The sequence below is a fragment of the Hemitrygon akajei genome, unplaced genomic scaffold (genome assembly GCF_048418815.1).
Source record: "Hemitrygon akajei unplaced genomic scaffold, sHemAka1.3 Scf000113, whole genome shotgun sequence".
Classification (NCBI taxonomy): domain Eukaryota; kingdom Metazoa; phylum Chordata; class Chondrichthyes; order Myliobatiformes; family Dasyatidae; genus Hemitrygon; species Hemitrygon akajei.
In genome coordinates this window covers 1,881,871-1,909,595 of record NW_027331999.1, presented here as the reverse complement: position 1 = coordinate 1,909,595, position 27,725 = coordinate 1,881,871, and the positions used below count along the sequence as shown (strand labels likewise).

Below are 27,725 nucleotides of genomic sequence, written 5' to 3'. Positions count from 1 at the left end.
CTCCCTTCAGATCTATTCCGTTCTGTGCCTGATGAACCAGCCAAGATTCGCAGTTAGCCATCTGTGGGAAAAATTGAGTCCAAATACCTAATAAGCTTGGGATGTGTATATTCGTCTCCCAATTTCTGATGTAGGAGCATTGATATTATGCTGCTTTGTGCGTAAGATATACAATCCTCTTTGTTCAATTCTTTATTAGCTAGTGAACTTACAAGTTTGCTTCAGGGAGTTAAGCAATTTAATTTTAAACAACAGCAAGAATTGATACATGTTACTAATTTTAAATAGCAAAAAGTTTATAGTATTTTTTTCCTGGGAAGAAATAAAAGGGGGGAAAAAGAAGACTTTTGGTCTGAAGTTTGAATAGTATTATGATGTGACTGCATTTTTCGAAAGAAAAGAACAAAAATTGTAGTTATCCAAATGCAGAAAGGTTAATCCTACATTAAATGTGAATTACAGTTAAGAGATCCAAGATAATGTTAATTTAATAAAATAATTTAAATCCAATTATTGCTTTAAATCTACATTATATGTTCAAGAATGGATTTTAGGTAGCTCAACACCTCATGCAGGTCAGTCAGGTATCTCTGCTCCCTTTAAACTTGCACGTTTCTGTTTCCCAGATGCCTTTGAAACTTACTTTGACCTTATTTTCTGTGCTTCTTTTAAAATTGCAGGTTATGTGGAACACATCATTCTATAATGTGATGTCTAAAAACAGTGATTTGGAAGTGAGGTATGATGTATTAATATGAGAACATCTAATAATACAGAAAATCTGCTAGTCCGACACCCAAGACCCAATCATGGCAAGTTAACTAAGTTTTACTGTGGTTAGTCACATGATTGGAGGGCTGTCGCCTGAAAGTAATGATCATTAATCACCATCAATGTTACATAGTTCACACTAAAAATAAAAGCACAAGGGAGAAATCGGCCTCTGCAGCAGCTTTTTTTTAGAGCGCTCAGCGGTTCATTTGAAATCAGGTCCAGAATTTACCTGCACTTCTGATGGGAAATCTGTTGCATGTGTTTCTGACAAACATACACCCAAAAAATGTTATGAGTCAATGCACCGTGGATTGAATGCCAGCACTTTTGAACGGTGTGTTTCAGCCTATTCTGTTTCAATCTTTATGAAACGTGAAATAATCTGAAAGGTCACTGGTCTAAAAGATTATGAGAGGCATAGACAGGGTGGATAGTCAGTACCTGTTTCCCAAGGCACCAATAGCAAACACCAGAGGGCATATGTATAAAATTAAGGGAGGGAAGTTTAGTGGAGACATCAGGGGTAAGTTTTTTTTTTACACAGAGGGTTGTGAGTGCCTGGAATGACTTGCCAGGGGTGGTGGTGGAGGCTAAAACATTAGGGGTATTTAACAGCCTCTTGGACAGGCACATGGATGAAAGAAAAATGGAGCGTTATGGGGTAGTGTGGGTTTAGTACTTTTTTTAAGGTTTATATGGGTCGGCACAACATGGAGGGCTGAAGGGCCTGTACTGTGCTGTAGTGTTCTATTCTATGGCTCTAAAATCTTTTTCATCACCAGTTGAGAAAATCATCTTTGTTCTACCTCCAGTCACAAAGAGGAAATCTGCAGATGCTGGAAACCCAAGCAACACACACAGATTGCTGGAGGAATTCAGCATTAGTACTCTTTTCCATAGATGCTGCCCGGCCTGCTGAGTTCCTCCAGCATTTTGTGTGCGTTGCTTGTTCTACCTCCTCTTGGTCTGGACTTTTCTACCGGTGAGAACATGTTTTGTCCCATTCTCTCCGGGTACATAATGATATCAAACACCTTTGCCCTGGACAACAAGTAGCTTTCACATCACAAATGTGCCAGACTCCAGTGAGACACACTACTGCCCTTCCCTTCATATTCAGTGGCATTGCATTCACTGAGTTCAACACTGTCAGTCACCTGGGGGAGGGTTCAGGGGGAATATTTAAGTATAGTACTTTTACCTCGGTGTATTGTGGTGATGCAAGAGTTGGTGGGAAATTTTCAAATTGGAAGAAGTGAGTTGATATTTGGAAATCTGAATTTTTAAAGCATCATTTAGCAAGAAAATCACAGTAGGTGGTTTGCAAAAGCTGTGGCAAGTAAATCCGTCATTAACCATTGCAGACCTGTTATGTAGGTTGTGTGAGAGTGCAGATGAACTCGATCAAATCTAGAGGAGATCAAAGTTCTTACTGACAGTGATTTGCTCGCTGTTGAAATGAATACCTCTCTATATAAAATTCAGTTTGCACATGTTGTTCTCACTGGGTAAAAATTGTACAGCACAAGATTTTTGCACACACTGGTCATTACAAATTAGAGGGGACACTGGTGGGAAGGCGGGGAGACCTCCAGTGTCCCTGACGCCCTCACGTAGAAGTTGTATATCCAGCTGCACTTTAAGGAGTTGGAGCTGGAAATGGATGAATTCCGCATCATCCGAGAGTTGGAGGGGGTGATAGATATGACATGGTGGGTTACACCCAAGGTGCAGGACACAGGAAACTGGGTGAGAGTCAGGAAGGAGAATGAAGTTAAATAGCCACCGCAGGGTACTCCTGTTGCCATCTCATACAACAACAGGTGGACACTTTACAAACTGTTGGGAGGGATTACCTGGCAGAGGAAAGTCAAAGGGGAGATGGGGGATTTGTTAGTTAGGGGAACAGAACTAGAAAGGGACTAATATCCGAGTGGCAAGGCTTGCTAGTGCTTCCCTGTGGGGTGGGTGGTTAAACTAAAGTTGCAGGAAGGATTGGAGCCAGAGTGACAGAACAGATAGTGGAGAGGGTGAATTGAATTGAATTGACTTTATTACATACATCCTTCATATACACGAGTTGTAGAAATCTTTATGTTACGTCTCTGTCTAAATGTGCAATGTGAAATTTATAATAGTTTATAATAAATAGTATGTACAACAGGACAGTCAGGATAAATAAAAGTACAATTGTATCAGCATAAATTAATCTATCAGAGGGCCTGGTGGAAGAAGCTGTCCCTGGGCCTGTTCATCCGGGCTTTCAGGCTGTGGTACCGTTTCCCAGATGGTAGCAGCTGGAACAGTTTGTGGTTGGGGTGACTCTGGTCCCCAATGATCCTTTTTACACAGTGGCCCTTTTTACACACCTGTTTTTGTCAATGTCCTGAATAGTGAGAAGTTCACATCTACATTTGTGCTGGGCTGTCCGCACCACTCTCTGCAGAGTCCTGTGACTGAGTGAAGTACAGCACCCATACCAGACAGTGATGCAGCCAGTCAGGATGCTCTCAATTGTGCCCCTGTAGAAAGTTGTTAGTATTTGGGGCCCCATCCCAAACTTCCTGAACCGCCTGCAGTGAAAGTGGCACTTTTGTGCCTTTTTCACCACACAGCCAGTATGTACAGACCAGGTGAGATCCTCGGTGTTGTGTATGCCAGGGAACTTAAAGCTGTTCACCCTCTCAACCCCAGATCCTGGGTCAGCCTGTCTCCATTTCTCCTGTAGTCTACAGCCAGCTCCTTTCTTTCAGTGACATTGAGGGCAAGGTTGTTTTTTTGACACCAAACAGATGTCGTTCAGACCTCAGGGCATGAAGTTATGATATTGTAGCCATTACTTGGACTTGTCCTTAGCCCAACAGTCTGAGGGATTTCAAGGAACAAATCTGTAGGGAGATTGCGGACTATGCCAAGAAACAAAGGTTGATAAAGTGAGTGATTTTAACTTTCCATTTATTGACTGGACTCCTAGGCTGTAAAAGGACTAGATGGGGTAGAGCTTATCAAATCTACCTTAATCAGTACGTAAAATTCCCGATGTAGAAGTGTGCAATAAGCTATTGGGAAGTGATCTAGGGCTAGTGACAGAAATTAGTGTATGGGAACACTTTGTATCTACTGATCATGAGATTCCAAGTAAATACAGAGAAACAGAGGCCTGGACCTCTCTTGAGATTCTAAATTGGAGAAAGTCCAATTTTTATGATATTTGCAAGGATTTGACAAGCGTTAATTGGGACAGGATGTTTTTTAACAAAGGAGTACTTGGTAAGTGGGAGTTCTTCAGAAGTGAAATTTTAAGAGTGTAGAGTTTGTATGTGTCTGACAAAATAAAAGTTGAATGGTAACTAGTGCAGGGAATCTTGGTTTTCAAGAGATATTGAGGCCCTGGGACTGTTGGGTGCAACCAAAACTCATTAATGACAACCATTTCATAATTCCACTCCCGAACTCATCTGACTTTCCTTTAGTTGTCTTCTGTTGGATTCTAAAAGCTTCCTAATGGTCTTTTGCTCTTTTGTTTGCCCTCTCTGTTTTTATGTTGGTTTTGGATTCTCATTTAACCCACGGTTGTGCCCTGCTGCCTTTCCAATGCTTCCACATCTTTGGGATGTATCGATCACTCAGCTCTCGAATTGCTCCCAGAAACTCCAGCCATTGCTGCTCCGTTGTCAGTCCTCCCTTTTCCCTTCCAAACACGTTTGGCCAGCTTCTCTGTCACAGAAACATGGAGAAGTTCAGTGGAGAAACAGGCTGTTTGGCCCATTTAGTCAATGCCACAAAATCATTTAAGCTCTCTAATGCAACTACCTGCACCGGGATCATCACCCTCCATACCCGTACCATCCAGGTACCTGTCAAACTTCTCTTAATGGTGAAATCGAGCTCATATTCACCACTAGTGCTGACATCTCATTCTGCACTCTCACGACCATTTCAGCAAAGAACTTTTCCAAATGTTCCCATTAAATTTTCACCTTCCCCACTTACCCATGACCTCTGGTTGTCGTCCCACCCAACCTCAGTGGGAAAAGCTGCTTGCATTTACCCTATCTATACCCTGATAATTTTGTTTACTTCTAACAAATCCTCAAAGCAATGTACAATTTCCTTGTTTATGCTTAGAGCCTTTTTTAGGTGTATAAGATGATGAGGGGCATTGAGCGTGTGGATAGCCAGAGGATTTTTTCCCAGCGTTAAAATGGCTAACAGCAGGGGGCATAGTTTTAAGGTGCTTCGAAATATATGCCGAGGGGATGTCAGGGGGTAGGTTTTTTACACAGAGAGTGTTGGATGTGTCGCATGCACTGCCAGCAGCGGTTGTTGAGGCGGATACAACAGGGAACTTTAACACTCTCTTAGATAGTTACATGGAGCTCAGAAAAATAGAGGGCTATGCGCTAGGGAAACTCCAGGCAGTTTCTAGAGTATGTTAAAAGTCGGCACAGCACTGTGGGCCAAAGGGTCTGTAACGTGCTATAGATTTCTATGATTCTATGACATTCAAGGGAAATCTCCAAACCCACGGAGTGGTGACTAGTAGTGAATAGTGGGAAAGTTACTGGAACGTATATGCAGGAACCGGAAATATAAGTATTTGGATAGATGTGGACTGATTAAAGATAGACAGCATGGCTTTGTGCATGATAGGCCATGTCTAACCAATCTTATAGAGTCTCTCGAGGAAGTTATCAGGGAAGTGGATGAAGGCAAGGCAGTGGATGTTGTCTACATGGACTTTAGCAAGGCACTTGACAAAGTCATATGGGAGGTTGGTCAAGAAGTTTCAGTTACTCAGCATTAAAGATGAGACAGTAAATTGGATGAGACACTGTCTTTGGGAGAAGCCAGAGTGTGGTAGCAGATGGTTGCCTCTCTGACTGGAGGCCTGTGTCTAGTGGTGTGCCACGGGGATCAGTTCTGGATCTGTTGTGGTTTGTCATCTGTATCAGTAATCTGGATGATAGTGTGGTTAACTGGATTAGCAGATTCATGACCACCAAGACTGGCGGTGTAGTGGACAGCGAGGAAGACTATCATGGCTTGCAGTGCAATCTGGACCCCCTGGGAAAAATGGTTTGAGAAATGGAAATTGGAATTTAATGCAGACAAGTGTGAGTTGTTGCACTTTGGTATGACCTACCAAGGGAGGTCTTTCACAGTGACTGGTCGGGCACGGAGGAGTGTTTTAGAAGAAAGGGACCTGGGAATACAAGTCCTTAATTCACTGAAAGTGGTATCACAGTTAGATTGTGAAGGATAAAAAGATTTTAGCCCATTGGCTTTCATGAACCAAATACTGACAATAGATGGATATTATGTTGACTTGTAAAAGAGGCCTAATTTGGAGTATTGTGTGATGTTTTGGTCACCTACCTACAGGAATGATTTAAAAGAGATTCAGAGATTTCAGAGAAAATTCACAAGGATGTTGCCAAGTTTGGAGGACTTGGGTTATAAGGAAAGATTGAACAGGTCAGGACTTTATTAATTGGAATGTAGAAGATTGAGGTGAGATTTGATTGTGGTAGAGGGGCATAGATAGTGTAAATGCAAGCTGGCGTTCTCCACTGAGATGGGGGTGGGACTTCAACCAGTGGCTAGGGGTTAAGGGTGAAAGGTGAAATGTTAAGGGGAACATGAGGGGAAACTTCTTCACACAGATGGTCATCTAGGTTTGGAATGAGCAGCCATCCCGAGTGGTGCATGCGAGTTCGATTTCAACATTTAAGAGGCTCGTGTAGGTACCTGGATGGTAGGGGTGTGGGAGTGGCAGTTTAAATAGTTCAGCACAAGACTAGATGACCCAAAGGACCTGTTTCTGTGTTGTACTTTTCTACAAGAACCTGAAATATTACAAAAATTCACTCTAACCCCTTTTAGCAGCTGTGCGGACCAACCATTCATCTCAGCAGGAATTTTTTTATATGGTGTTAAAACTGTAGCACTTTCAGTTAATAATACATAAAAGAAAATCCTAGATGCACATCCACAAAGACAATTTGCGTGAGACTGTTTCAGTTACTATGGGGCCAGGCACCCTTGCAGCTCAGCAGGAACAGGGAATAATACCAATGGAGAGAGTCAAACTGAGCCAGGTCACAAATCGGAGACGGCAGAAATGCCCCATTCTTATAGAGACAGGAAGAGCATCAGAGAATTGTTGGTCATTCCAGATACCAGCACTCTGCCCAGTCAGGAGATGCTTTCTCTGTCCAACTTTCGTTGAACCTCACTGTAACAGTGTGATACCAGATCAAACCTTGGCAACTCAAGTAATCTCATCTGAAATGTTGTCCTAAACCCATTGATGGATTTTGTAAATCTTTTCACAGGATAAAAATGAGAAGGATTTTGTCGCCGGGAATCTCAAACACGGCACACCAGTTTTGCTGTCTCTGTCTGGATATTTAAGAAGCGGAGCAAGAGATTCAATCGACCATCCTTCCTACTCAGACTGTGGAGAGGGATTTAATTGGTCATTTGACCAAATAGCAAGCCTGTCATTTTACACAGGAGAAAGGCTGTTCACCTGCTCAGACAGTGGGAATGGATTCACTCGGTTATCACAATTGAAGGTACATCAGCAAGTTCACACTGGGCAAGGCCATTCATCTGTTCTGTGTGTGAGAAGGGGTTCAGTCGGTCTTCCCACCTGTGGACACACCAGTCAGTTCACATCACACCGGGCAGAGGCTGGTCATCTGTTTAATTTCTGAGAAAGGATTCACTCAGTCATTTGACCTAATGGCTCACCAGCGAGTTCACACTGGGGAGAAGCCATTCACCTGTTCAGTCTGTGGGAAGAGATTCACTCATTTATCCCAACTACAGAATCACCAGCGAGTTCACACTGGGGAGAGGCCGTTCACCTGCTCAGTCTGTGGGAAGGGATTCACTCAGTCATCCAACCTACTGGTACATCAGCGAGTTCACACTGGGGAGAAGCCGTTCACCTGCTCAGAATGTGGGAAAGGATTCAGTGACTTATCCAGCCTACTGAGACATCAGCGACTTCACACTGGGGAGAAGCCGTTCACCTGCTCAGAATGTGGGAAAGGATTCACTCAGTCATCCCAATTACTGAGACATCAGCGAGTTCACACTGGGGAAAAGCCGTTCACCTGCTCAGAATGTGGGAAAGGATTTACTGATTCATCCACCCTACAGAGTCATCAGCGAGTTCACACTGGGGAGAAGCCGTTCAGCTGTTCAGAATGTGGGAAGGGATTTACTCAGTTATCCCAAGTACAGTGTCATCTGCGAGTTCACACTGGGGAGAGGCCATTCATCTGCTCAGACTGTGGGAAGGGATTCACTCGGTTATCCACCCTACAGAGACATCAGCGAGTTCACACTGGGGAGAAGCCATTCACCTGCTCAGTCTGTGGGAAGGGATTCACTGAGTCATCCCAACTACAGAGTCATCAGCGAGTTCACACTGGGGAGAAGCCGTTCACCTGTTCAGAATGTGGGAAGAGATTTACTCAGTCATCCCAACTACAGAGTCATCAGCGAATTCACACTGGGGAGAGGCCGTTCACCTGCTCAATCTGTGGGGAGAGATTCGCTCATTCATCCACCCTACAGAGACACCAGCGAGCTCACACTGGGGAGAAGCCTTTCATCTGCTCAGAATGTGGGAAGAGATTCACTGAGTCATGCCAACTACTGAGTCATCAGCGAGTTCACACTGGGGAGAAGCCGTTCACCTGCTCATTCTGTGGGAAGAGATTCACTGATCCATCCACCCTACAGAAACACCAGCGAGTTCACACTGGGGAGAAGCCATTCACCTGTTCAGAATGTGGGAAGAAATTTACTCAGTCATCCCAACTACAGAGTCATTAGCGAATTCACAATGGGGAGACGCCGTTCACCTGCACAGTCTGTGGGAACGGATTCACTGATCCATCCACCCTACAGAAACACCAGCGAGTTCACACTGGGGAGAAGCCATTCACCTGTTCAGAATGTGGGAAGAGATTTACTCAGTCATCCCAGCTACAGAGACATCAGCGAGTTCACAATGGGGAGAGGCCTTTCACCTGCTCAGAATGTGGGAAGGGATTTACTCAGTCTTCCACCCTACTGAGACATGAGCATGTTCACTCCGGTGAGAAGTTGTTCAATTGCACAGAATGTGGGAAACGGTTCACTCTGTCATCCCACCTTCTGCAACACCAGCGAGTTCACACTGGAGAGAGGCCATTCACCTGCTCAGAATGTGGGAAGAGATTCACTCGGTCTTCCACACTACAGAGACATCAGCGAGTTCACACTGGAGAGGAGCCATTTACCTGCTGAGAATGTGGGAAAGGATTCACTCAGTCATCCCAACTACTGGCACACCAGTCAGCTGTTATGAATCCCTAGGTTTTGTTTGCTGTGGACTGTCATTTTAAGAGAGAGAGAGAGAGATTAAGAAGGTGAATCAGTCTGACTTGCAGCTTGTTTACATCACTCCCAGCTTGTTTAGTTTTAACTGAGGACACAGACACTCAGAGTCAGACGGAGATGAATGAGGAAAAATGGAAGGATCGAAACAAGGGAAATAGGTGCCAAGGGTCACTGTTTGGAATTTTCCTATGCCCACAAGTGTGGGTTAATTATCGATTCAGCGTACATCGAATGTGTGGTTGTCACCTCGTTTAATCGATAGGAGTGGATCTGATTTGGGGTATCCTATGAAGACCACTGATGTGTTAACCCTTGCCTGGGTGTGGTGTGGTAATTTATTTGAAGACAATACGCCTTGTGACAATTCACTTTGGGTGATAATTAGTATGTGGATTTGGAAGGATGACAGATAAAATCTACAGTGACTGTTCTCTTGTTTTACCACCATGGAACATGTGGAATTTGACATAATTGCCTTTCCTTGACATTTACCCTGGATTACAAATATCTCTCTCATCACCTATTCTGTGGTTGAACTGAACTTTCATAATTTACCATCTCAAGACTCCAGACGTTGTTTCCCCCGAGCTCAATAGTTTTGGATTTATATTTACACACATATATACACATAACACTGTTAACTTTTGTTTATCTTGCTTAAGTTACTATATTACAAGTAGATTCTAATAAAGATAGTTTTAACATCAATAGCAGACTCCAGGTGTAGACTCCACGAGGAAATGTGCAGATGCTGGAAATTCAAACACACACATAATGCTGGTGGAACACAGCAAGCCAGGCAGCATCTATAAGGAGAAGCACTGTCAATGTTTCAGGCCGAGACCCCTCATCAGGCAGTCTCAGGCAGTCCTGACGAAGGGTCTCGGCCTGAAAAGTCGACAGTGCTTCTCCTTATAGATGCTGCCTGGCCTGCTGTGTTCCACCAGCATTTTGTGTGTGTTGTTCCAGGTGTAGTCTATTGGTGCTGATTTGTTTCTAAAGTTTTACGATTCATAACAAAATTGGGGCCTGCATCCGGGATATGAACAGCTATGGGGGCGTAGTCATTAATTATCGATTTCATTGGGGAAGTCCCTTTTGATTTATTTGTGTGTGGAAAATCAGCAGCGGATGCTGATTGTTTGGAAGCGGCAACCTCTGAGGCATTAGAGGATGCCAGACGGATTGAGTTGTTGAGTCTTGCTAGAAGGTTAAAACTTGCTATGTTGAAATTGACAATGAGGAGGGCACAGTTGCAGAGGATAACAGCTGAACATTATATATCTGAGGGTGTGTTTAAAGTGGAGGAGTTGGAGGTGTTTCCTGAAAGTAAACCTAGTGAGCTTGAGCTCCAGTACGAGTGAGAAAAATTAAAGATGGAGGCTGCGGAAAGGCAGAGGCAGTTTGAGGCTATAGAGGCAGAAAATCAGAGAGGAGGCAGAAAAACAGAGGGAGGAAGCAGAAAGACAGAGGCTATTTGAGCTGGAAAAGATAGAGTGGTTGCAGTTCAGGAGTCTAGCGTTAGACTCTGGTGATAAGTTTGAGGCCAGTCAGGAAATTAAATTGGTACCTCCGTTTGATGAGACAGAGGTTGATAAATACTTCCAGCATTTTGAGAAGGTTGCTTAGAATTTAAAGTGGCCAAAAGAGGGTTGGCCTATTCTCTTACAAAGTGTGATTAAGGGGGAGGCTTAGCAAGCCTATTCTGCTTTGACAGTTGATGAAGCAGATGATTATGTCATAGTGAAACAGGCTGTGCTCAAAGCTTACAAGTTGGTCCCAGAATCATACAGGCAAAAGTTCAGAAATTTGAGGAAATCTGTGAACCGGACATATGTAATTTGCTTATGAGAGATCTGTGTGTTTTGATCGCTGGTGCACATATATGATGATGATAAATATATGATGATTTTAATAGCTTGAAAGAGTTAGTTTTAATTGAAGAATTCAAAAGGTCTGCTCTGGACGACATAAAGACGTATTTAGATGTAAAGGATGCTGCCACTTTGCAGGAGTCTGCTAGATTAGCAGATGAGTTTGCTCTGACTCCCAAGGTTAAGTTTACCCAGAATAAGAGCTTCCAAAAGAGTGCCAGGGATCACCAGGGTAAACCAGAAATTAAAGCTGGGACTAGTGACAAGAGTAAGGATGAAGGGAAGCAGTTGAAGGAGAAATATTCTGGTCTCACTTGTTACTATTGTAAGAAAGCTGGTCATATGATGGCTAATTGTTCTGTCCTGAAGAAGAAAAAGGAAAATGAGGCAGTCCCGAATGCCTGTGTTCAGCATGTTGAAGGACCTTTCTGAAGTGCTTCTCTGTAACGTGAAATTCTTCATGCATTCTCCAAAGCTCAATGCCAACCTCTGAACCAACACATCAGACTTCCAATATAACTTGGAGTCCTGCCTTGTGCAGAAGTTCGCTGATGACACGGCCATAGTGGGGTGTGTCAGGAATGGACAGGAGGAGGAGTATAGGAAACTGATACAGGACTTTGTGATATGGTGCAACTCAAACTACCTGCGTCTCAATATCACCAAGACCAAGGAGATGGTGGTGGACTTTAGGAGATCTAGGCCTCATATGGAGCCAGTGATCATTAATGGAGAATGTGTGGAGCAGGTTAAGACCTACATGTATCTGGGAGTACAGTTAGACGAGAAGCTAGACTGGACTGCCAACACAGATGCCTTGTGCAGGAAGGCACAGAGTCAACTGTACTTCCTTAGAAGGTTGGCGTCATTCAATGTCTGTAGTGAGATGCTGAAGATGTTCTATAGGTCAGTTGTGGAGAGCGCCCTCTTCTTTGTGGTGGCGTGTTGGGGAGGAAGCATTAAGAAGAGGGACGCCTCACGTCTTAATAAGCTGGTAAGGAAGGCGGGCTCTGTCGTGGGCAAAGTACTGGAGAGTTTAACATCGGTAGCTGAGCGAAGGGCGCTGAGTAGGCTACGGTCAATTATGGAAAACTCTGAACATCCTCTACATAGCACCATCCAGAGACAGAGAAGCAGTTTCAGCGACAGGTTACTATCGATGCAATGCTCCTCAGACAGGATGAAGAGGTCAATACTCCCCAATGCCATTAGGCTTTACAATTCAACCGCCAGGACTTAAGAACTTTTTAAAAGCTATTATTAATGCTTTTTGAGATAGTGGTTTAGATGCATATCATATTTTTTTTTACTGAGTTAAGTATTGTATGTAATTAGTTTTGCTACAACAAGTGTATGGGACATTGGAAAAAAAAGTTGAATTTCCCCATGGGGATGAATAAAGTATCTATCTATCTATCTATCTGTCTATCTATCTATCTACCTATCTATCTATCTTTCCTCGCGCTCTCCTTCTTTGCCACTCTCTCTACTCCTCTAGTAACAAATCGTACTCCTCTCTCGTCTCTCTTCCTCCTCACTCTCTCATACCTCTCTTCATTTCTCTCACACACTCTCCCCTCTATCCATCTGTTTCTCTTACTCTTCCATTCTCTCTCCCATCCCACAATCCCTATCCCTACCCCTATCACCTGCCACCTCACTCTCAATCTCTGTCACCCTCTGTCTTCCCCTCTCCATCTCCTCCTCTCTCACAAACTTGTCTCTCTCACTCACTCACCTCCGCCACTCTGTAACCTCCCCCATTTCCAGCTCTCAACCTCTCTATCTCTCTCCCTACATCCCACCCTTCCCCCTCTCTCAAACACTCTCCCTGCTGGCTCCCGTATCCCACATTGTCTTCCCCTCTTTCTCACCCTCTAAATCTACCACCCACCCCACGCGTTCTCCCTCTTCGCTCCCTGTCAGTCCCACTCCTCCCCCTCTCTCCCGTCACACCCCGCGCTCTCCACCCCATCCCATACAGTGGTATGCAAACGGCTGGGCACCACTGGTCAAACTTCCTGTTACTGTGAATAGTTAAGTGAGTAGAAGGTGAACTGGTCTCCAAAAGTAATAAAATTAAAGACAAAACATTCTTTTCAACATTTTAAGCAAGATTAGTGTATTATTAAAAACACAAAATGCTGGCAGAACTCAGCAGGCCAGACAGCATCTATGGGAGGAGGTAGTGACAACGTTTCGGGCCGAAACCCTTCATCAGGAGTTTAGTGTATTATTTCTGTTTTGTACAATTTTAGAATGAAAAAAAGTCTTAGACCTGAATTAGCTTGTTGGGACAATGGCTTGTTCACAGTCATCGTTAGGACAGGCCAGGTTATGCAAATCGCAAAGCTTTATAAATACCCTGACTCCTCAAACCTTGTCCCAACAATCAGCAGCCATGGGCTCCTCTAAGCAGCTGCCTAGCACTCTGAAAGTTAAAATAAATGACGCCCTCAAAGCAGCAGAAGGCTATAAGAAGATAGCAACGTTTCCTCAGTTTGCAATGTAATTAAGAAATGGCAGTTAACAGGAACGACGGAGGTTAAGTTGATGTCTGGAAGACCAAGGAAACTTTCCGAGAGAACTGCTCGTAGGATTGCTGGAAAGGCAAATCGAAACCCCCGTTTGACTGTAAAAAAAAACATTCAGGAAGATTTAGCAGCCTCTGGAGTGGTGGTGCACTGTTCTACTGTGTAGCGACACCTGCACAAATATGACCTTCATGGAAGAGTCATCAGAAGAAAACCTTTCCTGCATCCCCACCACAAAATCAGCGTCAGAGGTTTTTCTGACTTTGAGGGAGAGGTTGTTTTCTTGACACCAGACAGATGTTGTTCAGACCTCAGATAGAGTCAGCAATTAAATGCTTGAGAATGGTGCGATGAATGTGTTGAGCTGTGGAAATCACGATGCAAGAAGCATCATAGGAAAACTAGATGAGCCCAGGGCATGGAATTATGATATCGTAGGCATTACTGGGAATTGGTTGCACCCAACATTCTGAGGGATTTAGAGGAACAAATTTGTAGAGAGTTCACAGACTATACCAAGAAACAAAAGTTGATATAGTAAGTGATTTTAACTTTCCATATATTGACTGGGACTCCCATACTGTAAAAGGACTAGATGGGGTAGAGTTTGTCAAATGAGCCTTAATCAGTACGTAAAACATCCGGCGTAGAAGTGTGCAATAAGCTGTTGGGAAACGATCCAGGGCTGGTGACAGAAATTAGTGTATGGGAACACTTCGTGTCTAGTGATCATAATGCCATGAGATTCCAAGTAAGTACCGAAAAACAGAGGCCTGGACCTCTCTTGAGATTCTAAATTGGAGAAAGATCAATTTTTATGGTATTTGCAAGGATTTGACAAGTGCAGATTGGAACAGGATGTTTTATGGCAAAGGAGTACTTGGTGAGTGGGGGTTCTTCAGAAGTGAAATTTTGAGGGTGTAGAGTTTGTACGTGCCTGCCAAAATAAAAGTTGAAAGGTAACTGGTGCAGGGAACGTCTGTTTTCAAGCGATATCGAGGCCCCAGATATTTTGTTCCTCTAAATTCCTCAGGCTGTTGGGTGCTACCAAGATGCATTAATGACTACAATATCATACTCCCACACCCTGAGCTCATCTGACTTTCTTTAGTTGTCTTCTGTTGGTTTCTAAAAGCTTCCCAATGTTTTTTGCTCTATTATTTGCCCTCCCTTTGGCTTTTGTGTTGGCTTTGGCTTCTCATTTCACAGTTGTGTCCTCCTGCCTTTCCAATGCTTCCACTTCTTTGGGATGTGTCTATCACTCAGCTCCCGAATTGCTCCCAGAAACTCCAGCCATTGCTGCTCTGTCGTCACTCCTACCAGATTCCCCTTCCAGTCAAGTTTGGCCAGCTTCTCTGTCACAGAAACATGGAGAAGGTCAGAACACAAACATGCCCACTCTGGACGATCAGGATGGTAATCTATACGGGAGACAAAATAGATGGGGGAGGTTTTAAATAGTAGTGTTGCATCCGCATTTACTCAGGAGATGGACACAGAGTCTATAGAGGTGAGGCAAAGCAGCATCAACTTCAGAGACTCTGGACAGATTACAGGGGTGGAGCTGTTGGCTGTCTTAAGGCAAATTAGCGTGGATAAATCCCCAGGGCCTGACAAGTTGTTCCGCAGGACACTGCGGAAGACAAGTGCAGAAATTGTCGGGGTCCAAGCAGAGATATTGAAATAATCCTTAGTGACAGGTGAGGTATTGGAGGATTGGCGGACAGCCAATGTTGTTCCACTGTTCGAGAAGGGCTCTAAGGAGAAACGAGAAAATGTTACGTTAGTGAGCTTGACATCAGTAGTGGGAAAGTTATTAGAACATATGTGCAGGAACCAGATATATAAGTAATTGGATAGATGTGGACTGATTAAGGATAGACAGCATGGCTTTGTGCATGGTAGGTCATGTCTAACCAGTCTCACAGAGTCTCTTGAGGAAGTTATCAGGGAAGTGGATGAAGACAAGGCAGTGGATGTTGTCTACATGGACTTTAGCAAGGCACTTGACAAAGTCTCATATGGGAAGCTGGTCAAGAAGGTTCAGTCACTCAGCATTCAAGATTAGACAGTAAATCGGATGAGACACTGTCTTTGGGAGAAGCCAGAATGTGGTAGCAGATGGTTGCCTCTCTGACTGGAACCTGTGACTAGTGGTTGCCACAGGGATCAGTGCTGGATCTGTTGTTGTTTGTCATCTATATCAGTAATCTGGATAATAGTGTGGTTAACTGGATCAGCAAACTTGTGGATGAAACCGAGTCTGGAGATTCAGCGGACTGCGAGACGACTATCATGGCTTGCTGTGCGAATGGGACCAGGTGGAAATATGGCTTGAGAAATGGAAAATGGAATTCAATGCAGACAAGTGCGAGGTGTTGCATGTTGGTGAGACCTACCAGGGTGGGTCTTACACAGTGACTGGTCGGACATGGAGGAGTGTTGTTGAAGAATGGGATCTGGGAATACAGGTCTATATTTCACTGAAACTGGTGTCACAGTTTGATAGGGACGGAAAGAAAGATTTTGGCACATTCGCCTTCATAAACCGAAGTACTGAATGCTATGTTATGTTGACTTTGTACAAGACATTGGTGAGGCCTAATCTGGAGTATTGAGTGCAGTTTTGGTCACCAACCTACAGGAAAGATGTAAAGACTTTGAAAGCGTTAGGAGAAAATTCACAATGATGTTGCCAGGTCTGGAGGACTTGGGTTATAAGGAGAGATTGAACAGGCCAGGACTTTATTACTTGGAATGTGGAAGATTGAGGGGAGATTTGAAGGAGGTATACTACAATTATGGGGGTTAGAGATAGGGTAAAAGCAAGCTGGCTTTTACCACTGAGATGGGGTGTGACTATAACCAGAGGCCATGGGTTAAGGGTGAAAGGTGAAACGTTCAGGGGAACATGAGGGGAAACTTCTGCCGGGTGAGTTTCCAAAGAGATCACCAGCTCGTAACCCAGCACGGATGGAAAGCGTGCTGGGGAGCTGGCTGGATTCGAACTCAGGACCTTTCGTCCCGAAGTCTGGCACTGATGCCACTACGCCACCAGCCAGGTCAGGAGATATTGACATGGCATTGAAACTGTGGCACTTTAAATTAACATTACATAAAGGAAAACCCCAGCTGCACATCAACAAAGGCTATTTACGTGTGAGGATCTAGTTACCGTGGGGCCAGACACCCTTTCAGCTCAGTGGGAAGAGGGACTAATTCAAATGGACAGAGTCAAACAGAGCCAAGTCACAGATTGGAGATGGCATAAGTGCCCCATTCTTATAGAACATCAGAGAGTTTGAGGGTCGTTCCAGATACCAGCACTGTGCCCAGTTAGAAGGTGATTTCCCTCTCCAACTTGCGTTGAACTTCATTGTAACAGTGTGATGTCGGATCACACCTTGGCAACTCAAGTGATCTCATCTCAAATGTTGTCCTTCACCCACTGATAGATTTTTAAATCTTTTTACAGGTTAATCGCCAAGGAATTTGTCTATGGGAATTCAAACACAACACACCAGTTGTGCTGTCTCAGTCTAGATATTTAAGGAGCAAGGGATTCAATCAACCATCCTTCCTGCTCAGACAGTGGGAATGGATTCACTCGGTCATCTCAACTGAAGGTACATCAGCAAGTTCACACTGGGCAAGGCCATTCACCTGTACTGTGTGTGGGAAGGGATTCAGTCAGTCTTCCCACCTGTGGACACACCAGTCAGTTCAAACTGGGCAGAGGCTGGTCGTCTGCTGTATTTGTGGGGAAGCATTCACTCGGTCATCTGATCTAATGGCTCACCAGCGAGTTCACACCGAGGAGCGCCCATTCACCTGCTCGGACTGTGGGAAGGGATTCACTCGGTCATCTCACCTACTGAGACACCAGTCAGTTCACAATGGGGAGAAGCCATTCACCTGCTCAGACTGTGGGAAGGGATTCACTCAGTCATCTCATCTACTGGTTCACCAACGTGTTCACACTGGAGAGAGGCCATTCACCTGCTCAGACTGTGGGAAGGGATTCACTCAGTCATCTGACCTACGGACACACCAACGTGTTCACACTGGAGAGAGGCCATTCAACTGCTCAGACTGTGGGAAGGGGTTCAGTCAGTTATCTGCACTGAAGGTACATCAGCGAGTTCACACTGGAGAGAGGCCATTCACCTGCTCAGACTGTGGGATGGGATTTACTCAGTCATCCCACCTACAAGCACACCAGTCAGTTCACACTGGGGAGAGGCCATTCACCTGCTCAGATTGTGGGAAGAGATTTACTCAGTTATACAACCTACAGAGTCACCAGCGAGTTCACACTGGGGAGAAGCCGTTCACCTGCTCAGACTGTGGGAAAAGATTCACTCGGTCATCTGAACTGAAGGTACATCAGCGAGTTCACACTGGGGAGAGGCCGTTCACCTGCTCAGACTGTGCGGAGGGATTCACTCGGTCATCTGAACTGAAGATACATCAGCGAGTTCACACTGGGGTGTGGCCGTTCACCTGCTCAGAATGTGGGAAGGGATTCACTCAGTCATCCAACCTACAGAGTCACCAACATGTTCACACTGGGGAGAGGCCGTTCACCTGCTCAGACTGTGGCAAGGGATTCAGTAATTCATCCAGCCTACAGAGACATCTGCGAGTTCACACTGGGGAGAAACCATTCACCTGCTCGAACTGTGGGAAGGGATTCACTCAATTATCTGATCTACAAAATCACCAGCGAGTTCACACTGGGGAGAGGCCGTTCACCTGCTCGAACTGTGGGAAGGGATTCACTCAGTTATCCAGCCTACACAGTCACCAACGAATTCACACTGGGGAGAGGCCATTCATCTGTTCAGACTGTGGGAAGGGATTCAGTGATTCATCCGCCCTACGCAGTCACCAACGAGTTCACACTGGGGAGAAGCCATTCACCTGCTCAGTCTGTGGAAAGGGATTCACACAGTTATCCAGCCTACACAGTCACCAACGAATTCACACTGGGGAGAAGCCATTCACCTGCTCAGAATGTGGGAGGGGATTCAGTGATTCATCCGCCCTACACAGTCACCAGCGAGTTCACACTGGGGAGAGGCCGTTCACCTGCTCAGTCTGTGGGAAGAGATTCACACGGTCATCCACCCTATTGGCACACAGATTAGTTCACACTGGGGAGAGGCCATTCACCTGCTCAGACTGTGGAAAGGGATTCACACAGTTATCCACCCTACGGAATCACCAGCGAGTTCACACTGGGGAGAGGCCGTTCACCTGCTCAGAATGTGGCAAAGGATTCACTCAGTCGTCCAAACTCCTGGCACACCAACGAGTTCACACTGGGTAGAGGCCGATCACCTGCTCAGTCTTTGGGCAGAGATTCTCTCGGCTATCTCCACCAACTGTGCATGATTGTCAAGTCAAACTTGAGTTTCAGGAAGGTATTAAGGAAGAGCAAGAGTTCACTGGCAGAGAGGACGGAACCTACTGCCTGAGGGTGGTTTCTGCCCAGAACATTTGGGCAGAACCCGCAGCGTCACAGTGACAGTCCGAGAGCAGCGTCACATCGCCAGCCAGGAGCAGCGTCACAACCCGCGGTGAGATGCCGAACTTTAAATAATTGTTGAGACTGTTTCAGGGAAAGGAGCACAGCTGTCACTGCGTTTGGGTTAACTCCGCCATCGGGATCATCGCATGCAGGCACTTTTTGAAAACGGCGCGAGGCTTAAGAAGAGCTCGCAAACGTTCGAGAGAGTTCACCCAGTTTGGAACCATAACGGTCCAGTAGAGAAACGGAAGTGCAGGTCCGAAATCGTCTCCGAAGTCCGAGAGGCAGCCAGTTTTTCACCTGATCCTAATGCTAATGCTACTGCCACTGCCTTCTGACTAATGCCTTATGACTATCCTTGACTAGACTAATGACTGACTTACCGCTGATTATTTATGACTACAGACTAATAATTACCAACTGCCACACTTGCAAAAATAAAAATAAAAAAGGAAAAAGAAGGAAAGTTGTTTGGTCATTGAGTGGAATCGTTAAAACCTTCGGGTAGGCGTATTCAGTCCCTTTCAAGTGGGGAAGCTGCACATGGGAGCAAGAACTCCGAATTGACAGTGAAAAACTGGTTGACAGTGAAAATACTGCTTGACAAAACTGACCCGGAAACAGAAATCTGGGAGCTTTGAGCTGGAACAGCAAGAGCAATAACCTGGAGTCCTGAAGAAGGAAGGAAATCAAGTTCAGATAAAACAACATCGAAGCATCACTAAAAAGTTGTACTTTCACCTGTGAACAGCCTGCAGAGGGAATCAAACATGGCTGATCAAGCTATTGGGAAATCAGTTGAGCAACTCAAGCTGGAGAGAATGACAACAAAAAGATTGTTTTCTCGTCTGGCCAACAGCATTACCAGGACCTATGAAGACACGTCTGAAGAGGAGCTCAGAGTGAGTTTCAATAAACTCACAATGGAAGCCGAGAGAGTCATGGAAGCCAATGATGATGCGGAGGCCGGACTCACTGCAGAACGGGAGGCGTAGCTGAACACAGAGAAAGTAGCTGTGTCAACTGAACAGCAAAAAGCCGAGCTGGCAAAGACGGCAAATGAGTGTGAGTTGAAACTAAAGGAAATCAGAAGGCTGATCCAGGAGACTCTTTGGACCAACTCTGGAAATGTTGAGTTGCTCACAGTACTACAAGCAGCAGAGGATGAATGTGAAGACATCGCTGCTGTACAACCCGATGGCCACCAGGAGGCGTATGGCTTCATGCTTAACCACCTGCAAGGACTGGTAAAGACAGCGAAGGAGGTGGGAACGATGGATCCCGCCAGGGGATCCGAAGCACCTTCAGAGTCACCTAAAGGGGCTCGAACTCGACGTCCCCAAGTTGGTTTCCAAGAAGGCCCACTTCATACAGGCAAGGAGAGAGGAGGATGCTGAAAGACTAACACCGACGGCGTTGGGCTTTTCCTCCAATTTTCCCACGCCAGCCATCAGACTGAAACCGACGGCCCTTCCCAAGTTTCCTGGCAGCAGACGTGATTTTCACAGGTGGAGAAAGGACTGGGAAGCACTCCAGAGGCAGGGAGAGCCGACCGGTTCAAGAGAGGTGAAAAAGGTTCGACTGCTGGACAGTCTTGACGACAAAGTCAGAAGAGACCTTTGCCTCAAAACTTATAAAACTGCAGATGACATCTTCTGTGTTCTGGAAAACTGCTATGGAAATGGAGCATGGAAATCAGAAGTGGGATAGTATTGGCACAGCATGCGAGCCAAAATGCGGGGGTTGCGGCTGCAGAAATTGCCAGCTGGGCGGCAAAGGAATGACTCTTGCTGAAGAGAGGGAACTTATACAAATTCATATACAAAAAAAATAAAATCAAAGCAATACTGATAAGGGAGAAAGAAAGGCATGAACGTTGACTTCTCTCATTAATGCCCCTCCTCCCCTTCTTACCCCAACCCTGACATATTTAGTTGCCCATCACTCTGCCTGTTCTTCATCTCCCTCTGGTGCTCCCCTCCCCCTTTCTTCCTCCGTGGGCCTCCTGTCCCATGATCCTTTCCCTTCTCCAGCTCTGTATCACTTTTGCCAATCACCTTTCCAGCTTTCAGCTTCACTCCACCCGCTCCGGTCCTCTCCTATCATTTCGCATTTCCCCCTCCCCCTCCTACTTTCAAATCTCTTAGTATCTTTCCTTCCTGTTAGTTCTGACGAAGGGTCTCGGCCTGAGACGTCGACAGTGCTTCTCCCTATAGATGCTGCCTGGCCTGCTGTGTTCCACCAGCATTGTGTGTGTGTTGTTTGAATTTCCAGCATCTGCAGATTTCCTCGTGTTTGCACAATATACGAAGGATACTTCACATTATGGATCATATATACAAAAAAATAAAATCAAAGCAATAGTGATAAGCGTGGACGCTGAAAAGGCATTTGATTCGGTTAATTGGAATTTTCTTTACAGAGTTTTACATAGATTTGGTTTCCATAACAATTATTAAAACTATACAGGCACTATATGACAACCCTACTGCTAGGATTAAAATCAATGGATATTTATCAAATAGTCTTACCCTAGGAAGGGGCACAAGACAGGGTTGTGCATGGTCACCACTACTCTTCGCATTATATCTGGAACCATTAGCTCAATACATCAGACAAAATGGGGAATTACTATTAAAGGGACAGAGCATAAATTGGCATGTTACGCGGATGACATTTTGATCTATCTAGGGCAACCAACATACTCTTTACCTGATTGATGCAATCCTTTGAACAATATGGTCAATTACCAGAATACAAGATCAACATAGATAAAACCCAATTACTTTCATATTACTATAGCCCACCAAGAGAAATTGAAAGTAGATATCCCTCAGCATGGCAAACAGAGTCTTTCAAATATTTGGGCATCATTATGCCAAAAGATTAGGTAACATTATCAGAATGTAATTATTAGCCTTTATATATAAAAAAAAATTAAGGAATATATAGCAAGATGGAACCTGATTCCTTTCTTTTAGTTTCAGTTCAAGGATTGAGTCTATTATAATTAATATACTGCCCAGACTGTTATAGCTCTTTCAGCCCCTACCAATAGAGATTAATCAAAATCAATTCAATGATTGGAACAAGATGTTATCAAGGTATATTTGGCAAGGTAAAAGGCCTAGAATTCATCTCAAAACTTTGCAATTAGCAAAGGAAAAGGGTGGATGCGGCCTAACTTCTCTTCGAGGTTATTATTTTGCAGCACAGCTGAGAGCTGTGGTATGTTGGTGCAACCCATCATATGACGCTCAATAGAAAAACATTGAGGAGCGGGTACTTCCCATCCCCATGCAAGCAATTTTGGCGGATAATAACTTGCAAAGGTACATAAATACTATTGATAATCCATGGGTGAAATTGACTCTTAAAATATGGCAAACTACTATAAAAGAATATAATCTCGAGGGAGATACTGCAATTCTTCAATGGTGTGCATATGACTCGGATTTTACACCAAATAAATTGGACGCTAGATTTAAGGACTGGACAGCTAAAGGAATAACAGTTCTTTGCAACATAATGAAAGAAGGAACACTGTTCAGCTTTGAAATGCTGAAAGAGAAACATTTAGAAAAACAAGATTTTTATCAGTACTTATAGATGCGACAGTATGTAAATAGGATGCTTAAAATTGTAACCAAGGCAAGTACATGCATGATAGAGCTAGTTAGAAAAGCATATAATTCAGATAACGGTAGTAGAATTATTTCAAGCATGCATAAGGGTTTGTCAAATCTTAAAACATATTTGACTTCATACATTAAAACAAAATGGGAGAAGCAAGGAGGGATAATTATATCTGAGGAAGAATGGACAATAATATGGAGGTATCAATGGAAGTGTACCAGTTCTTAGAAATGGAAGGAGTTTGGATGGAAAAACTTGAAAAGATATTTCATTACACCCTCCCAGAAATCCCATTATGATAGTAATCTCGCTGTTTGCTGGAGAAACTGGAAATAGAAATGCAAATCATTATTATATTTTTTGTGACTGCCCTGTTATCAAAGACTATTGGAGGGGGATACACAATGCCTGACATGCCATCTTTAAATGTGAAATACCCTTGGGGAGTAAGACCATATATTTTGGATATATACCTCAAGAATGGTTGAAAAAAGATAAATATTTAATGAATATATTGTTGGCGGCTGGTAACAAGACTGTTACTGGGAAATGGTTATCACAGGAGAGCCCAAGTTTAAATGCATGGATGGAAATTACAATGGACATTTACAAAATGGAGAAGATAATCATAATCTGGAACAAATTGATTCACACTGGGAAAAATGGTTTAACTACGTAATGCCTCATAGGCCTGATTTTATTCTCACAAATCAATGAATATGTTGTAAAAAAAAAAAAGATCACTCCCTACATGTACATAGTTTTTTTTTCCTTTTGCTTGTTTTTTCTTTAACTCTTTTCTATAAGTGTATACCTCAGATAAATTCCATGCGGAGATTTGTGGCATATATGATTATATGATATATATCTACAATGTCTGAAATACATCTTCTGGAAATGTTTGATGATGAACTTCAATAAAAAAAACAAGAAAAAACAGTCAGATAAAACTTTTAAGTATATATTTTCATCAAAAATGAAGAGGATTCAGCACTCCATGTGTGTATTTGCAATCGTGATAAGAAATACAGACCAGAACACGTACATGAGAGGCCAACTCAGAATAATAAATCATCACTCTGGAAGAAAACATTAACCAGTGGAATGAGTATGACCCTCCATGCGAGACATCCCAACGATCTGAGCAGACTCGATGGGAACAAGGAAGCCTTGAGCACATGACTGAGAGTTGGAGACCTCTCCCCAAAAAACAAAGGGGTTCCCTGCAGAAATACAGGACAAGATGTTTGACAAAAGGGGGGAAACATCAAAAATACATGAAATATTAACAAACGAGGCAGTTAGTGCAGAAAATGCCAGAGAAACCAGACACAATCCAACACGTTCCAGGATCCTGCAGCAGTAACTCAATCACATTACTTACAAAGGTACAAACAAATGGCAAATATCATTCACCAAAATCTTGCTTTAAAATACAAACTCATGAATGCCCTCCATCACTTCATAAAGGTACCATAAATTCAAGCCCGATACAGTTTTAGAGTCAAAATCTTACAATTTAGATGATAATCAATACATTATTTCAGATAGTACAATCCATAAAAACCATCCAGATATAATATTACAGGATAAACAAACAGGAACAACTCCCCCAACAGATAAAACCATTCTCAACACACGCGTGTTCCTCGACCAGTGGAGCACCGCACCCCAGGTGTTGTTTGTGTCATCAGTCAACCAAATTATTTTCTCCATCAATCAGCTTCCAAATGTTGCTACTCTGTCATTTGTTGCCACGCCCCGCTGCTGATTCCCTTCTCCTCATCATACGTTCTTACCTCGACCATCGTCCAGAGCCCCAATCTCTGCCCTGTGCAGACCTGCCTCTGGTTTCTGACCCTGCTTCATTGAAAATTCAACTAATCATTTCCCATTCTGCTTTCAGTCTTTAGAGAACAGTGGCATTCTCTAACAACACTTTAGAAGCAGGGAAAGTGACCTATAATGTGGAAATGAGTCGTGATTAAGGAGTTTAACTCCCGATGTCATTCTTCCTCATCCAGAGATTAGAGGGGTGAAGAACATCTCAGACAGAACTTCAGTCAGCTCGACTTCTTCAGTCAGTAGAAAATTAAAGGGAAACCTCTTCACCCACAGAGTGGTGACTGTTTGAAACCCATCACCACAAGGAGAGAGTGAGGAGGAAAATGGGAGGATTTAAAAGGACTGTTGTGGAACAGAATCACTGGGTCCAGCTGGCCTGAGTTGACTCTCTACTGTACACTAGGTGTGTTGTAAATTCACCAAGACAGAGTTTAAAATAGAACTGATTTATTTGTCTCAGATCCAGAATATTAAACTCCAGTCCCATTAAAGGTGAATGTGCAGCAGAAGAAACTACTCCCATGCCCAGTGACCAGGGTGCAGAACTGGGTGTGGTGAGCAGCAGCAATAGTTGCAGAGTTCAGCACCGACAGTCACTCTCAAAATTGCATTCAGCAATGGTGATGGACAAATATCCAGCATGCAGCTCATTGATACTTTCTCCCCAGTGTGAAGCCGGTATTCTGTCACAAGTATAACAATGTTTAGGTTACAACTAGAGATGACAGGGTTTTGGAGTGTGGGGCTATCCAATGAGAGAAATGTTCTTTCTTGTGAGTTTGGAAGAGAGATTTTGTGCTCTTTTGCAGGGGAGAGATGAGAAGATGTGAATGGAGAGAGTGGGCCCTTTTTCTTTTTTTTTGTTTTCTTTACTAACCCTATAGTCAAAGTAAGAATTATAAAGCTCAATCACTTAATTACATATTGTGTACTGTTTTGTATTTCAGGGTACTGATTTGTTACAGGGGACACAACACACAGCACCCCCCCAAACAAGATCTCTTAAGTTTGGCTGGGCTGCGGGTCTATCACCCCCTATATTAAACTGAGAGCCAAAGCGAGAGTTACATAAGGTTAGATTAAAGGACACTGAGGCTGTCTACAAGAAGGGTCAGAGCTGTCTCTATTTCCTGAGGAGACTGAGGTCCTTTAATATCTGCCGGATGATGCTGAGGATGTGGTGGCCAGTGCTATCATGTTTGCTGTTGTGTGCTGGGGCAGCAGGCTGAGGGTAGCAGACACCAACAGAAACAACAAACTCATTTGTAAGGCCAGTGATGTTGTAGGGGTGGAACTGGACTCTCTGATGGTGGTGTCTGAAAAGAGGATGCTGTCCAGGTTGCATGCCATCTTGGACAATGTCTCCCATCCACTCCATAAAGTACTGGTTAGACTCATTCCACCGAGATGTAACACTGAGCGTCATAGGAAGTCATTCCTGCCTGTGGCCATCAAACTTTACAACTCCTCCCTCGGAGTGTCAGACACCCTGAGCCAATAGGCTGGTCCTGGACTGGTTTCCACTTACCCCTAGACATTGATAGAGCTTGTTTCTTATTATTGATTATTATTCCTACACTTCTATGTTTATTATTGCTAACCTGTTTTATATATGTATTTGCATGATTGATACTGTTTTGCTTATTTTACTAATAAACACCTTTAGCTAAAGTGATAGATTTCCCTTATCTGATCTGGTTGTGTGAGAAACCAGAAATACAGGCAGCAGAAATGGATGTTGATGAGTTTCTGTTAAATCCGGACCCTGTGGGTTTAAAGAAGGCTAAAAAGTCTGAGTTGTGGGAAATGGTGGAGTCCTTGGAATTCAAGGAGGTTAAGAAAGGGATGACGATGGCAGAGATACAACGTAAGATAGCTGAACATTATGTCACGATGCAGATATTCAAGGCAGAGTTGTTGGAACACTTTCCTGAAGGGAAAAAGTGGCCGCGAACCAGAAGTGGCCTAGAGATAAGTGGGTGGTGTTGTTACAAAGTGTACTTAAAGGGAAGGCTTAAGGAGCATATGCTGCGTTGTCTGTGGAGGCTGCAGAGGATTATGAGGAAGCAAAACTGGCTATCCTTCAGGCCTATGAGCTGGTACCCAAAGCGTATAGACAAAAGTTCAGGGACTTAAGGAAGCAGTGGAACCAGACGTTCACAGAGTTTGCCTACGAGAAGTGTGTGTACTTTGACCGCTGGTGCGCTGCAGAAGGGGTTGAGAAGGATTTCTACCACCTACGAAAGTTGATCCTGATCGAAGAAATAAAAGGTTGTGTTCCGGATAATGTCCGGACATACCTGAACGAGAAGAAGAATAAGTCCATATCAGAATCTGCCAAGCTAGCAGATGAATACGCCTTAACCCATAAAATGAAATTTTCCCCAAATAACTGCTACCACAGGAGGAGTAGGGATGGTAGAGAAAGCCTACTGGGTAAGTCTGAGACTAAGCCGGGGTCTACCGGAAAAGACAAGAAGGAAAAGCAGTCTGGCAGGAGGTCTCCTAGTTTTGTGTGTTATAAAAGTGGGAAATCTGGCCACATAGCATCTAAGTGCTTTGCTCCGAAGAAGGAGACGGGGAAAGGAAAGGCGGCCGCGCCGACGGGCTGTGTTAAGCCGGTTGAAATGCCGTTATAAGAGGAGGAGCTAAACAGAGCTCAGGAGGGATGTAGAAATTCTCTTCAACTGGGTTGGTATCTGTGAGGGAGGGGTCACCCCCAGTGCCAGTAAGAATCTGGAGAGACACTGGGGCTTTTTAGTCCTTAATCCTAAGCAGAGCATTGGAATTCAGTAGTGAGACAGATACTGGTGACGAGAACGTGATAGAGGGGATTGGAAAAGGAACTGAGGCCATACCGTTACATGAAGTATTTCTGAAAAGTGACCTGATATCTGGACCAGTCACGATAGGGATACGGTCTGCACTCCCGATACCCGATGTAGATGTCTTACTCGGGAATGACCTGGCCGGAGTGGGGAGGGGGGTGTTCTCTGCAGTTCAGCTCACGAGTAAGCCTGCCAGGACTGAGGACCCGCCCATAGTTTCTGAATTTAATCCTGCAAGTGCAGTCACCAGAAGGATGTCGAGGAAAGCTGTTAAGAAAACTGCTGATTTAGCTGAGTC

At 44.1% G+C, this 27,725-nt stretch overlaps 2 protein-coding genes across 2 annotated transcripts in view; one reads left to right on the top strand and one right to left on the bottom strand.

The window, feature by feature from the left end:
• LOC140723428 (uncharacterized) overlaps nucleotides 1–27,725 on the bottom strand; it is a 91,746-nt gene that overhangs the window by 57,476 nt on the left and 6,545 nt on the right. The gene's annotated exons all lie outside the window — the stretch shown is intronic.
• LOC140723430 (uncharacterized) lies at nucleotides 7,116–19,680 on the top strand. The gene is given in 3 exon segments (XM_073037996.1): nucleotides 7,116–9,131; nucleotides 11,644–11,648; nucleotides 17,476–19,680. Coding segments are annotated over 3 exon segments (3,054 nt in total). The 5' UTR covers nucleotides 7,116–7,524; the 3' UTR covers nucleotides 18,918–19,680.